Source organism: Drosophila obscura, unplaced genomic scaffold, assembly GCF_018151105.1.
Source record: "Drosophila obscura isolate BZ-5 IFL unplaced genomic scaffold, ASM1815110v1 contig_31, whole genome shotgun sequence".
Lineage (NCBI taxonomy): Eukaryota > Metazoa > Arthropoda > Insecta > Diptera > Drosophilidae > Drosophila > Drosophila obscura.
Window position 1 is genome coordinate 1,512,188 of NW_024542819.1, and position 17,751 is coordinate 1,529,938.

Consider the following 17,751-nt stretch of genomic DNA (forward strand, 5'->3'; position numbering starts at 1 on the left):
TTCAAAAGCTGCAAGAGTGAAGTCTTGATGTCCGCTATGGTGCGGGAAGCTATTGGCTGTACTATGGCAAATTTCGAGAATTTTTCCACGCATGTTAGAAAAATTTGTTATCTGTCAAGAATATGTCGACATGAAGCATTTCTCCGGTGAACGAGGGACTGGCGTTGGGCCTCCTGTTTCTTTGGGTGCCTATCGTATTTTGCTTTAGACCAATTTTATAAGTCATGATATCTCGCTGTCATTTTTGGGAAGTAGTAGTCGGTTATGATTTGCTTCACGATTTCTTGTACGGCTCAATGAGTCCGATTGTGTTCGATGTTGATAACCCTAGTCAACACTAGAATTAGGCTGTGGCCCTTTCAAATTCAAATTTCATAAGCTGCAGTTAAGCTGCAGATACAAAGAGTCTGGGTCCGATTTATAGCTGCATTTGTCAGCTTTTCAGAACTGCAAAGTTCTATGCAACCAGTTATAAGACACTTAAGTCATGTGAAAAATAGAAGCACTACCTCTGAAAAAAACCATGAACAAAATACCAGTTTTTAAAAATTCTTTAAAAAAAAAATTACATCATAAAAAAAAAATAAAGTACTACAAAAATTTTTAAATCCCGAAATCTATAAGTAAAAGTCATTTTGGTTCACAGCCTAAATATAAAGTTCAGTTTTGTCGAGTAGTGTAATTTCATTTTTTTTCATTATCATCGAAAATATCGGCGACGAGGTTCTTGCAGTGCCAGGAAAGGATTTTACTAGCTCATGCTGTATGAAGGCTAGAACTGAAGTTCGCAATTGCGTTCACGACCTGTGGGCTTACCGACGGACTTGACAATCTCAGCGAGATCGTCCTTGTTTGGGAATTGTATTAGGTGGCGCGTTTTTTTCCCAAAAAGAACAAACATCTGTTTCAGAGGGAAGCGCGCCTCCTCTAGAATGATCTGGGTCCTAAAGCAATTGACTGGCTTGTCTGACGATTCTACCGTGTAAGGTATTTGTCGCCCGCTGTTGAGCTTGAGCTTCCGAAAGTCCATTACGAGACGTTTCTTCCTATTTCCCTTTTCATCCGTGGCTTTTTTATCGACTACCCATATAGGGTTGTTATATGGATATCTGGATTTTTGTATGATGTTGTCTTTCAGGAAGCTCTTAACCTCGGAATCGACAAAATCAGCTACACCCACCGGGTAGGGTTATAGCTTGGAGTAAATTGGTTCGTCGGCCACCGAGCGGCAGCGACCAGTCAGGGTCGGCAAATGCCTTAATTATTTTCTTCAGCATCTGCATGAAGTTTGCCTTTACGGCTGTAGTCGTGTCGATATCAAAAACGCTGGTGTGGTTGACATCTGCGCATTTTTGGAATTTGACCATCTCAGTCGTGTTTCCGAAACTGAGTACTCCATTCTTTAGGGATACCGTGGCCCCCACCTCCGTTGGCAGATCAAGGCCAATAATGCCATCACAGCCCGTTAGCGTTGCCTCTTGAATGATGAAAACACGTTGTGTGCGGCCCCTTTGACTTTGTTCCTGATTATGCCTGTTGCCATGAAGTGTTTGCTGCTACCTTCGAATGGCTCGAAAAGTTCATAGGTGGCCAAGGCTGCCACCCGACACAATTTAACTGTTTGCCGTCGAACTCTGGGAGTGACTTGACCATGTCCTATGAATGGTCTATGCGACCCCGGGAATGACCTGCACTTTCTTGTACACCTCACCTTTTGCACTGATAAATCTGAGCGCGACTGGGTAAGTTCCTCCCGCAATTGCCGTATTTTTGCGTATTTCAGACTGGTCTGCGTGGGAAAACTCTAACCGTACCCGCTGAATTTCGGCTCGAAATTCCTCCGCTTGCCTTGCCAAATCGGCGTCAAGGGCCTGTCATAACATTTCTGGGTCCATGTTCTGCGGTACTACCTAAAGTGGCCGCCTGTTTCTAGTCGGTATTTGGAGACCCTGAAGGGAGCTTAGGCTATCGTCACTATCGTTGTTACTCTCCCTGTCACTCATGTGGTGCGAACTTGCTTGAACGACACCGGCACATGGAATTTCTGACCTAGCGTCTTATTTAACAAATCGCAAGGGACAAGGGTGTCAATTTATTCCGGATTTGCTTTTTTTTTGTTTTTTGTTTAGGATCATGAATCACGCATTATTTTTCCTTATGGTACGAATTGTTGTTATATTTAAAATTTTAATATGGTCTTCCGGTTGAGCGCTACCTTCAGGAGTGTCTAGGGGACTTTGGCGCGGCGCCTTGTGCGAGGGAATTCCCTACAGCCTGTGTAGCTTTCGTTTCATTTTTCTGAGGCGAGATGGATTTCTCGTTGGAAGCGATTGCCCTTCAGCTTCTTGTCCTCCTTGTTTCGCTGAACTTTTCCGCACTTTCTTACGAATGGAGCGAGGGATTGCCCTTCAGCTCTTTCTTGTCTTTTTTATACCCGTACTCAAAAAGAGTTAAGGGGTATATTGTATTTGTGGCAAAAGTGGATGTGTACAGCGCAGAGAAAGAAACGATTCCGACCCCATTAAGTATATATATTCTTGATCAGCATCAATAGCCGAGTCGATATAGCCATGTCTGTCTTGATGAGCGCCTAGATTTCAGAGACTATAAGAACTAGGCAACCAAATTTTGTTTTCTGACTCCTTCTGACTCTGACTCCTTCCGCCCACACAAAGGACGAAAATCTGTGGCAGCCACAATTTTAAAGATACGATAAAACTGAAAACGCAGTATGGATTGACCATATCTACCAGATTGCCGAATCTGAATCAGATCGGAATTAATTTGCAGTGGATATGCTACCCCCTTCTATCGCTGCAGCGCTATTCATTCTGTCTCTCTCACACAAACTTTCCCTCGTTCAGAGTTCGCCTTTTGTGGAGGTGTAAGAAGAAAGATGTAAATGACAGATGAAGCAAACAAATGTAACCGATAAAATATTTAAAAATTCCACATAAATCATAAGTTCACAATATACCGACTGAATTTGTCTTATGTTTTCCTGTATACAACTTTAAAGTTGTTCTAAATGAATAAGGGAAAAGTTCGGATCTTTTTTAAATTAATATTTCTATTTTTTTCAGATATCCTTGGTCATTTTCGTAGCAATAACTCAATTGATATAAATAGAGTTCCAGCCCTGCAGCACCAAGTGCAACAGAATACCGGAGAAAATGCGATTTCGCCGAATAATGCATTCGGCGGTAATATGTCAAAGTTTTTTGACTTTCATAAAAGTCAACAGCAGTCCCACCAGTATCCGTATGGTCATTCGAACCAAATTAACGGAAACGCGGCTGTGAGCGATCCACAACGAGTAACATCACTACTAGAGAACAGTCGACTAAATTCTCCATATGTTGAAACTGGTAAGTTTAAATGTGACCATTTAGCGAGCATAAATTTAATTTATTATTCAAGGACCTAACACGAAATCGCAAATTCAAAAGCAAAGGTTAATTGGAATGTTTGAAACTTTGGTGAGTATTACTCTGTTCAAGTTCAAGTTTAAGTTTCAGATTTATATGTTGTTGTGCTATATTTTAACTAGGGCGCACTCGCTTCTGTCGAGCGCCAACCCCCGGTTCGCTCGCTTCGTTCTCTAACACAACCTACACAACAATTTTACTGATCACTGCGACTTATTAAGACATCATAACTTTAGATTGATTCTGAAATAAAATACAAATTGCTTAGGCAACAAAAAAATGTATATAAAAAATGATTAAATTCTGTACCTCTTCTTCTTTCGCTAACTTACAGGCAGAATACCCGATATTTTATTTCCTGTTCCTCTAATTCTTTATTTAGCTCATCCTTTATTTTTCTTCTTCCTCTTTTTTAAAACCCTTCTTATATTATATAATAGAGAGACCTTAAAAAGCTTGTTGCTCATTTAATTTTAAATTGACTCCAACCGTTCAGAAAACAAAAGGAAATCGTATAAATTCGAAAGTGACAAGTAAAATATTAATCGCAAATAGGCAGTAACTATTTATTTAAGGTCTTTTCGGAAAATATATATTCGTATAGAACCAATAAAAAATCATCCCTCTTTTTCGTTAATGAAAGCTATCAAGCTTGAAAATTTTTACAATGAAGACAAATTGACTCTAATTAAGGAAGTAAATCCTAAAATTTAATAATTGTATAAATAATTTTTCCCTCATTTATGAAATTTTCCAATTTTGGATGTTTCTTCTCCGTTCATCGTCTGGTTCCAGCGCCACAGGAAGAGCACACAGTCCCACAATTAATGAGTACACACTGCGTTCTTTCTTGCTTTCAGAAAGAAAATGAAATTTTACATTATTAATTTGTAAGAAAACACAGTACAATGTACGCAGAGAATGTGCATCTGGTACGACTCTACAATACAGCTAGCGAATGACGCCGATTTGTTGACTGCATGATAAAACACGATGTTTTTTATTAACTAAATTATTCTGCAATATAACCCTTAACGAGTTTTTTACTTTATGTCTTTAATTTTTTACAGTCCCAAACTCCAAGCTCGCAATCTCAGTTGAATCGATTTTCTCAAAGCACTATTGTTGATGATGATTTAGGTAAGGTTATTGAAAGCTTTAAATTATATTTGATCGAATAGTGTTTAATTTAGGTTTCGACCCTTTTATTGAGACCCAAAAAGGACTAGCTGAGCTTATGGAAAATGAAGTTGTTCAACAACAAAGTATTAATAAGGGAAACTCCGCCTTAAAATTACAACAGCAAGCACAAACTTCACATCAGCAACGTCTTGATAACATTCAACGGGCTCGAATGCCGCCTCCGGGCTTCAATCATATGAATTCGTTAGGTTTGGGGTTGTCATCTAGACTGCATTCTAGTAAAATGATGCCATTTTTGAACAGCAGTTTAGGCAAAAATAGTGCCCATGCGCAGCACCAAGTTCAACAGGCCACAAACTGGAATGCTAATTTTCCAGCAATACACCCGAGTCAAGGACAGCACATTGGAGATGCACAGTTACAACATCAAATTGCTCACAATAAAGGTATGCATTTTTATATATTATCCTGATTTTCATTAAATGTTTACTTTTATGCAAACTAGTCTCTTAGTCTTGAAGCTATCTCAATAAAAGGTAGCAATAGGAAAGAATTAAAGAGGATTGGATATGCACGTGGGAGAGTTATGCTAGCAGCATTTTATAGATTACACGATTTTTCCTCAAGGAACCAAGCCAATTTTTTCAGATAGATTTTTAGCTTTGAAATTGTTTGATGATTTTTTTTTTCTACGGCAAAACTTTTTTTTTAAGAATTAAAAAAAATGGCAATGTAAAAATGGTTCATTACAATCAGATGAAAGATACTTAAGATATGTTAAAAAAAGGCTACCTCTGAAAAAAGCTTTAAAAATACCAATTTTTTTAATTATTAAAAAAAGTTCTGCTGAAAAAAAACTATAATTCTTTAAACAAATTTTAAATCCCGAAATCTATCACAAAAAGGCGATTTGGTTTGGTTCCTTGATAGAAAAAAATTTTTGTTAGAAATGAATTGGATAATTTGGTGAAATTGCATATATATTGATACCATTCATATCGTCATTAATCAGTTATTGCCAGTAAGTTTTTGCGAACTAGTTAACTAATTATATCATCCTCAGCTGAACTTCTTGACTTTCACCAAAAGTTAATTTTTACCATTCTCTAAAAAAAAAATACCTTATCAATATGAACTAGTTTCTAAGTTTCAATATTATTTGAAAAAACGACGAATTAAATTTTATTATACCCGTACTCAAAAAAGAGTTAAGGGGTATATTAGCTTTGTGGTAAAAGTGGATGTGTGTAACGCACAGAAGGAAACTGTTTGAGATGCCAAGCTTTTTTGGCACCTATATCTATCCACTATCAGTTAAAAGACTTTGGATTTACAACGTTATCATGTTTATTTATACAGGCGGCTAGCTGAAGCCAATTGCTCGCTCTTTTGCCCAGCCAGATAAATGTGCGCAAGCGGGGGTTCGGTATGCAACCTATGCGGCGAGAGATTAGCATAGAACTACTTGTGCCACGACGGCCGATCAATGCAAGAGCCGAAGCGGCAGGTGCAGAGCGCCCTTTAACAGGGATAGCGCAGCAGCACTGCCGAACATACATAAGTTTAGGTTTCGATACTCTTATACAAGTAGTTACAGCTACATTTAATATTATGATAGACGCTTAAATAGCCGCTGGCCCGAACAGAAACGTTTCCGACCCCATAAAGTATATATATTCTTGATCAGCAGCAATAGCCGAGTCGATATAGCCATGTCTGTCTGTCCGTCTTGATGAGCGCCTAGATCTCAGAGACTATAAGAGCTAGGGCAACCAAATTTGGTTTCCAGACTCATGTGATATCACACTGCTACCAGTGTATTTCACTTGTTTTTACTGCCCCTCCCCCTTCCAACACAACAAAGGACGAAAATCTGTGGCAGGCACAATTTTAAAGATACGATAAAACTAGAAACGCAGTATCGTAGAGAATGACCATATCTACCAGATTGCCGAATCTGAATCAGATCGGATCATAATTATAGCCAGAATGAAGAAATTTATTTTCTGTTGGTTCTTCCGCCCCCTCTTCACAGAGACCCACTACCTATCTCTTTCTCGCTCGCACACTCTGCCGCGTTCAGTGCGCGAACAACCCCTAGCGGGGGAGATGTAGAATCTAAATGGTACATGTACAATCTACATGTTAGATGTAGAATATACATTGTATATGTATATGTAGATAATAGATGTAGCAAAAAATGTATAAAATGTAAAATTTTTTTTTAATTCTTAAATTCTAAAAAATCATATGCTCAAAAATGTATATACTGACTGAGTACGGGTATAAGTAGAGTAGCGTCCCCAGAAGCGACTCACACGTTCCTTCTCGTTTTTAATGTGTATTTAACCAAAAAAGTATATTTTCTTTTCGGGGTAGAACATGTGACTAAAAATTTAAAAAAATTGTATTTACTAACAAAGAACAGAATAAGGGGGTGTCCGCTTGAAAAAATTTTGTTTGATCAAATTTTGGCCCAGCCTAATATACATACATACATTGATGGAAAAAATAATAGAAACGACAATTTGTTTTCGCATTTTTAAAAATTTTTTTAAGTCAAAATATTTTTTAATTTTAATAGTTTTGATTGATAGCACTACTCGACAAAATTGAACTTTTGATTTAGGCTGTGAACCAAAATGACTTTTTCTGATAGATTTAAAAATTTGTGTAGTACTTTATTATTTTTTTTATGGTGTCATTTTTTTTAAAGGATTTTTAAAATCTGGCATTTTTTTTCTTGGTTTTTTGCAGAGGTAGTGCTTCTATTGTTCACATAACTTAAGTAGCTTATATCTGGTTGCATAGAACTGTGTAGTTCTGAAAAGCTGACAAATGCAGCTTAAAATCCGACCTAGACCTTTTGTATCTGCATATTAACGCCTGAAATATATTAAGCTTCCAAATTCAAATAACGAATAATAATAACGAATTTTAGCTCCACCGTTTATCCATAGATTTTAATAAACAATACCTTAAACGACGCCTAATTAATGCGTCTAGATGTAAGATATTTAAGTTATGTGAAAAAAAAGCATTAATTTCAGGTAAAATTATTTTTAGTTGTCAAACGGCTCCAAATTGACCGTTTATCCATAGGTTCTAATGAGCAATACCTTAAACGTCTATCTAAAACCAAAAATATTGGCCAAGAATAATTTTTTTTTCGACATTTCCCGAGTTTTTAAAATCAAAATTTCGAAAAAATATAACGAAAAAAATTATGAAATTTGAATTTGAAAGCTTAATATCTTCCAGGCGGTAAGCTGCAGATACAAAATGTCTGGGTACAATTTATAGCTGCATTTGTCAGCTTTTCGGAACTGCAAAGTTTTATGCAAGTAGATATAAGCTATTTAAGTTATGTGAAAAAAAGAAGCACTACCTCTGAAAAAAAAAACAAAAAAAAATACCTGATTTTACAAAATTCTTAAAAAAAAAAACTTAATAATTTAAAACAAGTTAGTGTAGCAGAAATATATTTTTAATTTTTAGAGCCTGAAAAAGTAATAGTAACTGCCGACTTAAAGCTATGAAAAACAGTTTTTAGCTTCAAAAGCTAGTAGGATAATTTTAGCTTATATATTTGGAGGTGACACGGCGATTTTTAGTGACTTCGACCCATCTGCGACCTATGGAATCCACCAGTTCGTCACAAATTAATGGATCCATGGATAACCATTCGGACTTAACTTTTTGAAAAAAATCATTCCTATTTTTGGTCTTATAGCCACCAGTCCTTTTCATTTAGATCTAAAGCTGATCTATGTGATTAAGGTCTGATATTCAACCATTTCTTGGTCAGCATTAGCAGTGATTCGGGTCATTATCCTGATCGAACTACCACGTCAATGGTATTTCCTATTCAGAACTATACTCTCGAGTATATTTACATACATAGCCGAATGGCACAGATTTTTTTCTATATCCAAAGTATTGGACCAATAAACGAATGGGTAAAGCATCCCCACAACATTATGTGCCCACCACCATGCATACCCGCTTTAAAAGAATACCTGGGTCGTGAGAAGTAGTATTTTTTTCTTATTTTTTTAAATTTATTTATTTACTTATTTCCTAGTGCGACAAGAAAGTTTCTTATAAATTAAGATGCGTTATATGAAGTTCTCCAACAAAAATAAGCCCATTGACCTTAGTTTCATATGACTTTAACACATTTTTCTAACTTGGACGACATAAATGCACCTTCGCGAGATTTACTCGGTTTTTAAACTTTTTTTTGGAAAGGAGTGAGCTTTTAAATCGTGTAAGGACCTAGCTCTGGCTGGGATAGGCATTAGTATGTCTGGACGTGGATATGCAATGACTGCATCATCAAGTGGCCCATGCGACACCAAGCCGAAGCCTGTTACGCGCGGAACCCAGGCAGAAACGCATCCCTCCTCCCGCCCAACCGACCGAGGGGCGCTGCCGCATGACGCGCGACGCGTGTTACCGAACCGATCGCGAGCATGCAGGAAAGATAGGTGTTAGACTAAAATTCGAGGAAATTAGAGCTAAACACAACTCAAAGAGCTAAACATGCAAAGATAGCTAAAAAAATATAACTAATTACGGGAAAGGTATGTTAGTATTAGTGATTTAAGAAGAGGAAGGGAATTAGTAGTTGATATTATGTGGTAGAGGGAATTGAAGTCCGAGCAAAGTACCCTAAATGGTTCGTGCAAGGAATAATTCGATCTACAAAGCGGAAGGAACAAATGAATGAAGTTTCTAGTAGATCTAATAGGAATCGTAAAGTTTATGCGGCTCAACAAGTCAGGGCTATCTATCTACGTCACCCTTGATCAGGTTGTGCATAAAAATCACACCAAGCATTTTTCTACGACTAACTAAGGTTGGAAGGTTTATTAAAAGCAATCTACGAGGTTTTTCTGGACTGATTCTATACGGTCCTGGTGTACTTTGTACTGGGGGCACCATACACAAGAGTCGTACTCTAAAATCGGACGAACAAGCGAGATGTAGAGAGTCTTCGTTATATAGGGGTCGTCAAATTCCTTTGACCACCTCTTTATAAACCCAAGCACACCCATGGCCTTATTTACCATGGTAGACATTTTTTCAAACATTTTAGGAATAGCGGATAACTTAGATATAGCTCTATAGTTATTTGCATCAGACTTGCTACCTTTCTTATGGAGCGGAATAATAAAAGATTCCTTCCAGATGGGGGGAAAGCATGAAGAGTTAATGGATAGGGTGAATAGTTTAAGCAAGGGTCCACACAGAGCGTCGGCACAGTACCTAAGTACACAGCCGGGAACTCCGTCTGGACCTGGTGAAAACACCGGCTTAACTAGTCGAAGATCATGTAGCAGTGAGCTTTCATTTAACAAGGGGCTGAAGATGCCATTCGACCTTGGTAAACTGTATGGATACGGCTGACCAGAGTAGCTTTCATGAGAATAGGTTGTTTGGAAAAATTTGGCAAAAAGATCGGCAATTGCCTGATCATTGTTTGCTGACATATTGAGAAAAGATAACGAGGATGGATGTGCGGACGTTCTACGCTATGTCCAGGGTCCTGAATTACAAGTTATTTATAATTCGCGAAGACTTTTTTTGGGAAAACCAGGAACTCTGCCGGCAACTGAAATAGAATGGTTAGCGGAAAACTTCGTTTCTTTCAAGTTTTAATTTGTTCCTTTATTAATTCGTGTTCGTATGTTACTCGGTGGGGAAGTTGACTGATTTTCCGCGACATGTATGTTCTCCCGATCGACTGCCGATCGACTATGGCTGATGGACTGCCTATCGACTCGAAAGCAAACCCGAAAGTTAACTGCCGATTTGCGAACTGCTGGAGAATTCCAAGTAAACTCCTAGTGAACTGACTTAGTACAGGGAAGGGAGAGCTCAGATATATATAGCGTTTTCCCTTTCTTTATAGGGCCAGTACTGCTATGTATGGGACATTGCTCCGAGCCGGGTCAGGTCGAAAGACGGAGGGACGTCGACCGAGGAAAGAAAGAAAACCGAGAACTCGGCACACGCGCGGCCAATCGACGGAAAGGTGCTGGCCAAGATCTGTGTGGCGTCGGCCGTGGGTACGACAGGGTGGCGGTCGGTGTATCGTGGGATCATCGTCCTGGTTTCCGGGCCCGCGTTGAGGGGCTCTGGGGATATCAGTTCAATTATGGGCCCCGACCAGGTTGGGGTCAGCGTAGCTGTTTCCCTTGTTGCTGGGCTGTTGATCTGTTACTGCCGTTGGCGGTGTCGATGTTGTTGTCTTTGTTCAGGGCTGATTGTCGTCTCTGAGGGTGTTTCTCTGTTCACTTGCTCCTTTGAGGAGATGGTACTTACATGCTCTGTTGCTGGTCTTGGGCCTTGGCTTCCTGTGTCGAGCGCCGGGTTCCAGTCCGTTAGTGCTTGTCTCGTGGGTGAGATTCTCGTAGTTTCTTTGGGGTATGTGTCCCCTGTGGTTGGCCTAGGACGCGGTTTCTCCGTAGTGACCGTGGGACTCGTTTCCTCGGTTGCTTGGTTACTTTTTCTTGGTGCTGGCTTCGGATTCGTGTTCTCCGTTGTGGACCGTCGCTTTGCCCTTGCTGGGGCTGGGCTGGGCTGGGTGTCGTGTCGTGTTCTTCATGGCGATCTGTGTTGTTTTATTTGTTGGGGTAGGTCGTGGTCGTGTGTTCGTATGGGTGTCATGTTGGCGTTGCTGGGTGCCGGTATCGTTGGGGTAGGTTGCGGACGTATCACGGCTGCCGTTGGCTTCGGTTTCTGGTGTCTGGGTTCGTTGCCTTGTACTCTGTTGGTCGGAACGGTGTGGATAGGTGGTGTGGGGCACTGATCTCGTAATTGTAGAAGTGTGGTACCGCACTGGATCGTTGTTTCAATGGCGCATAGGAAGTCCATGCCGACGATAACTTGATCCAACATGTTTGGTAGGACAAGGAGGGGTATTTGAATTCTCTTTGATCCAGCCTGATGTGCGCCAGTAGAATCTGTATGATCTCTCTGACCGAGCCGTCGGCCAGGCGTATGCGGACGCATGCATCTTGCAGGTTGGTGTTGTTGTCTAGTTGTCGGGCGAGGATTGCACTGATAAAGTTTCGGGATGCCCCTGTGTCGACGGTGGCTTCCGTTGCCTGTCCTCCTATTGTTACCATTGCCACTATCCGGTTCTAGTTCATGTGTAGCGGGGTTTTCATTCGTGTGTCGGGGCAGACGTCGTTCCCGGCTGATCCCGTGTCAGTCGAGGACGCGAGTCGTTTCCCGACGTGTTCTGGCGACAGCAATCGATGGTCCATGTGCCGCGCTTGCCACATTCCGAGCAGAATAGGATCGAAGGGTTTTGGCATTCGTATGTCGCATGCTCTGCTTCACCACACCGGCGACAGGCTGGGCGTGGGTCGGCGATGGGGGGTCGTGATCATGCGATGTACCACATCGGGCTTTGCCGTACTGGCTGGGTTGGATGGCTGTCTCCTTGGTGAGTCTGCCGAGTCCCAATGAGGCTTCCGGAATGGTGTCCGATTGAAGTCGCCGCCCCTCTGCTCTGTAGCCGGCCGTGCGTATCTGGGCGTGTGTCGAGGTGGTGCGAGAGTGATCGGGATGGTCCGCTCTCCGTGGCCAGCAGTGTTAGCTGTGATAAGTCTTGCAGTTCGTGGCGGCGCACGTACATCTGGAATGCTGGGAGGGCGTTGTCGTAGATCCTGTTTAGAATTCTTTGCGGAAATTTCCCCATGAGGAACTTTTTAGGCGGCTGGTGCGGAACCAACGACTGGCACGGTCTGTAAGAAGTTCGGCCATGGCCCGCGGCAGCTGGTTTGTGCCCACCCCTTACGAGAGCGCGCGTTCTTTGAGCAGTTCAATGAACGATAGAGGGTCATCTTGGCCGTCAAACTGGATTCCCCACTTTCGGATGCGTTCCACCATTGGTGCGGCGTGGTTGTAGTGGTCCCCTTTCATTGGTCGGTCGATCGCTGGCAAGACCCGTGGTACGGGCGCTAGGTGAGTCTCTGTAGCTAGGAGCCTTGGAAACGGGGCTGCATGAGTGCAGTATTCGGTGGCTGCGGCGACTTGTAATCCGCTCTTGGGATCTATTTGGCGAGTGTGGGATGGTCCAGAAGTAGTGGGCAGTTGTGACTTGGAGCGTGAACGTGATGCTGGTTTGGCATAGTGTCTCTCGAACTCTCCTAAGCGAACCCAGGCATCTTGCGCGAGTGGCCCGGCGACTTGTGCGTCAAATTTCTTTCGGCGTTCATCGACCGTTCCTTCGGTGCCAAATCCGAATGCTTCGGCGAGGACTTCTAACTCGTCCCGACGGAGTTTGTGGATCCAGCCGGTGCTGACCCCTGGATTGGAAAAGTGTCCCGCAGGGTATGCCTCCTCTGGTTGTTGCTCGTCGTGATATTCCATGGCGGTTTTCTGTTGGTTTTGGCACGGAGTCACTGTTAAACGGCACTGCGTATACTTTCAAAATTCTTTTCTCGCCCGGATTACGTTAGTGAATTATTGTTGAGTTTAGCTTGTCTATTAAATTTTCCATTTGCTGGCAGTGTGTCTTTAATCCACGATGTCCCTGACTTCGGTTTTCTGGGATAGGCATCAGTCTGTCCAATATCCTGAATTACAAGTTATTTATAATTCGCGAAGACTTTATTGGGAAAACCAGGAACTCTGCCAGCAACTGAAATATAAGTACAGGGAGTAGTACATGGAGAACTCAGATATGGCACGTGACGTTCAATGGCACGTGTGCTGAGTCTTCGGTTTTCCTGTCTGCTGGCCGCGCGTGTGCTGAGGTTGGTAGTAATTTTGTTTTATTTTGTCTCCTGCTGTTCCCGTTTTTTGGATTTTGGTGGCGCGTGTGCTGAGTTTTCATTTCGTTGGGTGTTGACCTCGTTATTTGAGAGCTTAGGTTACTTGGATTTGCTGTTTGTTATATGGGGGTTGGTTATATAATCTTGGCCAGCACCTTTCCGTCGATTGGCCGCGAGTGTGCTGAGTTCTCGGTTTTCTTTCTTTCCTCGGTCGACGTCCCTCCGTCTTTCGACCTGTGCTGCATCTTCGAATTCGTTGGTGTTAATATCTTCACCTGGGGGTAGCGTTGGTTGCACCGAATGCTTGTGACGAACCATGGAATCCATGGTTCGTTAGAATCGACATCAATCAGCCTAACCATTGCATTAAGATCATTTTTTAGATTTACCGACGAGAGAACATTTTTTTTGGATTTTCGAACAATGCGCCTGTCGAAATGAACCGATGTTGCACGCTTTCATCCTCGTGTGACTCGCTATTTTTTGTAGTAAATTGCAGTAAACACTTTTTTAAATCCATTTTAGATATGTGTGAAGATCTGACCTTGTGTGGCCTTCAGTTTTTAGATTTAGCATATGCTTTCTTTTAATATCCCTACAATATACGGCACGACCCATTCTGAACCGAATAATAGCAACAACAAAAACGGGATCCTCAGGAATAGGTATTTCATATCTTCTTTTGTGTTTAGTCGATGAAATATTTCCTCTATAATTCGATTTCAACCGTTTTATTACAATATAAGAACAAAATGTGAATTCGTTTCTATTGTTTTTTCCAAGACGAAAACGTTTAACGTTTTGTGTACGAACTTACTTTAGGAATGGAATTTTGAAGTTAAATATATTAGTCTTTTTTTAATATACATAGCTTCTAAAGCTTATACTTTTCCTTAGGTCTGCCAATGTTGTAAATATGTGGGAATGATTTAGTTTTAATAATTCTTTTATGAAAATCGAAAAATATTGTTGTTTAAGACAGAAACGAAAGCAAAGGTGTAGGTGCATTTCTAGTACTAAACTTTTGTATTTTGAACAGTTTATAGTTATCCAGACTGGACTGCCATGGATCCGGCCATACTGTCATTCAGACAGTTTTCAACTTTTCCACAAAACCAAATACCCCCACATCCTCAACAGCAGCAAGACATGTTTTTACAACATTTGGTTCAACAGCCAAATTCTCAAGGTAAATGTTATTCAGAGCAAAGAATCAGCTTAACATTCGATATATTAATGTTTTTATATTTTAAGGTTTCAACACTCAACCACAGCCACTTATTTCTGGAATGCCCATGCCCAATAACATTCTAAATGGACAACAGCTGTCACAACCCCAGGTCAATGCCAATGTTCAAGGCATGCTTGAGTTTTTAAAAAGCCGCCAATTTGTTTAGCAACATATATATATTTGTTTATATGTATTCTTTATTAAATTAAATATAGATCAAATAAAATTCGAAAATTATGAACATATTGTTATTTTTTCTTTACGATTTTTTATAGGCACCCGATTTTATATATAATTTAAGTTTAGAGCCGAATTAAACTTAAAAAACTTAAGTTTTGAAAAGAAATAAATGCAGATGTAATCTGCAATCTCAAGGGGGCCAATGCATCTGCCGGGGAGGTCGATAACAGAAGAAAAATCAATGTGGAGTCCTGTGTCGATGAGGTGCTGAACCATCGTCTACGGCGACAAGAAGTCGTAAACCCTCTACCTGAAGGATATTTTGTGCCGCTTCAAGGAGCTGCAGCTCTTCACAGACCAGTCCATGGACTGCGACTGCATAGTCTCCTTGGTGGAATTTCGTTACATTCTACATTTTGCTTAAAAAGACTCGAGGTCTAACCAATAAATAAAAATTCATGACATCGGAAGGAGAGATACAATTCTTGACAGGGGAGCCTTCTATCCAGAAGGACCCACCAAGAGTAGAGGAGGTACTGGAACAGTACCCGGAGTCAGGACCAAAAAGACTCAAATACAAATACAAATACAAAGCAAGGCAGAAGACAGCCAAGCAGCAAAGGAGCGAGGAAGCGACCCCGAGTAAAACAATTCCGAAGGCAAGGAGAGGAGGAAAACAGGCTCGCCTGATCCGCACTCGTCGCCTACTAATCGAGTGCGAAAAGGCCGCACGAGGATCACCGGATGACCAAAGGCGCTACAAAGAGCTGCTGGACGCCACCAAACTGGCGCTTCGCGATGCGAAGAAACGGCTGCTGGCCAAACAAACCAGCACCCTAAATTAATTCTTAAATTTATATATATATATATATAATATTTTTCCTTTTTATATGTATAAGTATTAAATAAAATGATAAAATAAAAATATTTCCAAAAACAAACAAATTTTAATTAAGAAATTATATACTAAATATTAATAACTACAATGGGGAAAACGCAATCAAAAGTAGAAAACCCCAATGCCAATGTGGTGAACAAGATACAAATTGTTGATCACACAGATAGCATCAATTAATTGTGGTTTCTTCTGTTAATATTAGTAATCATGGCAGCAACAAATCTAATAATCAAAATTTACAACATGCATCATAGAAGCCTGAAAAAAAGGTATATGTCTCGCGCTGATGCACTAGATAAAATCTAGTTTAACTCTTGATAAAAATTCTGCAACCCAGCTACCACTCGGAATGGAATGGGAAACATTAAGACAACAAATTAGAAACTTCAAGGTGGAATTTGATAAATCATATAAATGTCTAAATAAGACAAAGCGCATTAAGCGACAAACGCTAATTAAGCATACTGAGATCGTTGTTCACAATTACAACGAAATCAAATGCTTAATAAAAGCAGCCCACCATAACCTTTCTGAACTCCATAACGGCCAGGTCACAGATGTTCTCAGACGGCTAACAGAGTGCCTTGAGAACATTAACAAAAGACACCATTTGCATTTAGTGATACCAATCGCGCTAAATAACCCAGCAGTTTTCACACGAGAACTGCTGCAAAATAGTTCAGATAGCGACGATAGTTCAGAAGGTGAAAAACCTTCAGGTTCAAATATGCCTCAAACAATAATAGAATTTCTTAATACAGCCAGCAAACTCATCCCAGAGTTTGACGGTAGGGCAGAAAACCTACAATAGATTCAATAACTGCCAAAATAATGAACATCCGTCAGATGAGTAAGACCGCTAACCAGTACACAAAAGAAATTGAGCAATTAACAAAAACTCTGGAATGCGCTTTTATTTCTGACGGAATGACACATGAGCAGGCAGAAAAATATAGTACCCAGCAGGCGGTCAAAGCAATGATTCAAAACTGCACCAATGATAAGGTCAAACTTATCATGCAGGCTGGAACTTTCTCGACCATGAGCGAAGCGGTAGCAAAATTCGTTACCAGTTGCACCGAAGCAACTGGACGAGCAGATACCGTGATGTACTATTCAAATAGGGGGTATCGTGGAAACAGAGGCCGTTTCCAGGGTACCCGAGGTCGTGGTAATAACCAGTTCCGCGGAAACTACAACGGTCGGTACAATAACGGTGGCTATTACCGAAACGGAAATAATCAACAAAATAATAGACGAGGAGGCCACCAAAATGTCCGCGTTGTAGATAGTACAGAAAATGCGGAAAACGCATAAACTCCCCCACAAAAATAAATAGCGCTAAAAAATCCATATTCGTGTTCAATTTACATTTCAATAGTTTTATATCAACAAAAAGTTCACTAAACAATGCGGTATCAACGTTTTTGGTAGACACAGGGGCTGATATTTCAATTTTCAAAATTGGCGAAATTACAAATAATATACAAATAAATAATTCAATTACAACGAACCTCAATGGTATAGGGAAAGGAACAATTAATACGATAGGAATAGTGGAGGCGGACTTGATATGCGGCAATGTTTTAATAAAACATACTTTTCATCTTGTCAAAGATGACTTTCCAATCAATTGTACTGGAATTATTGGTTTAGACTTCATTAAAAAATATAATTGCATTCTAGATTACCAAGATAATCAAGATTGGTTAACTTTGAGACCACACGACTTTCACGAAGACATAGCCATTCCTATGCGAAATTCACAAAATATAAATACAATAACAATTCCAGCTAGGTCCGAAGTTGCCCGTTTATTGAAAATATGCTCAGAACACAAAGAAGTTCTCATACCGAACCAGGAAATTCACAAAGGCATCTTCATTGCAAATACAATTACCACAAGCAAACAAGCTTTTGTCCGAATCATCAATACAACTGATAATAATTGCACAGTATCCGATGCAAATATCCAAACGGAAAACCTTGAGGATTATGAACTAATTAACAATAAAAACATAAAAATAAACAAAAATAAAGAAATTATGAAAAAACTTAATACGAATTTTCCGAAATTTA

At 40.3% G+C, this 17,751-nt stretch overlaps 1 protein-coding gene across 3 annotated transcripts in view; it reads left to right on the top strand.

The window, feature by feature from the left end:
* The window catches only part of LOC111078311, a 45,933-nt gene extending 31,105 nt beyond the window's left edge, over nt 1–14,828 (top strand). For 2 of the 3 annotated variants that reach the window (XM_041594684.1, XM_022372923.2), the window contains exons 12-17: nt 3,084–3,368; nt 3,421–3,479; nt 4,499–4,568; nt 4,610–5,017; nt 14,403–14,552; nt 14,618–14,828. In XM_041594684.1, the coding sequence (XP_041450618.1) occupies nt 3,084–3,368; nt 3,421–3,479; nt 4,499–4,568; nt 4,610–5,017; nt 14,403–14,552; nt 14,618–14,760 (1,115 nt within the window). In that variant the 3' untranslated portion in view covers nt 14,761–14,828. The remainder of the gene's footprint in view (nt 1–3,083; nt 3,369–3,420; nt 3,480–4,498; nt 4,569–4,609; nt 5,018–14,402; nt 14,553–14,617) is intronic. The other variant, XM_022372924.2, reaches the window with a different exon arrangement.
* The last annotated feature ends 2,923 nt before the right edge of the window (nt 14,829–17,751 follow it).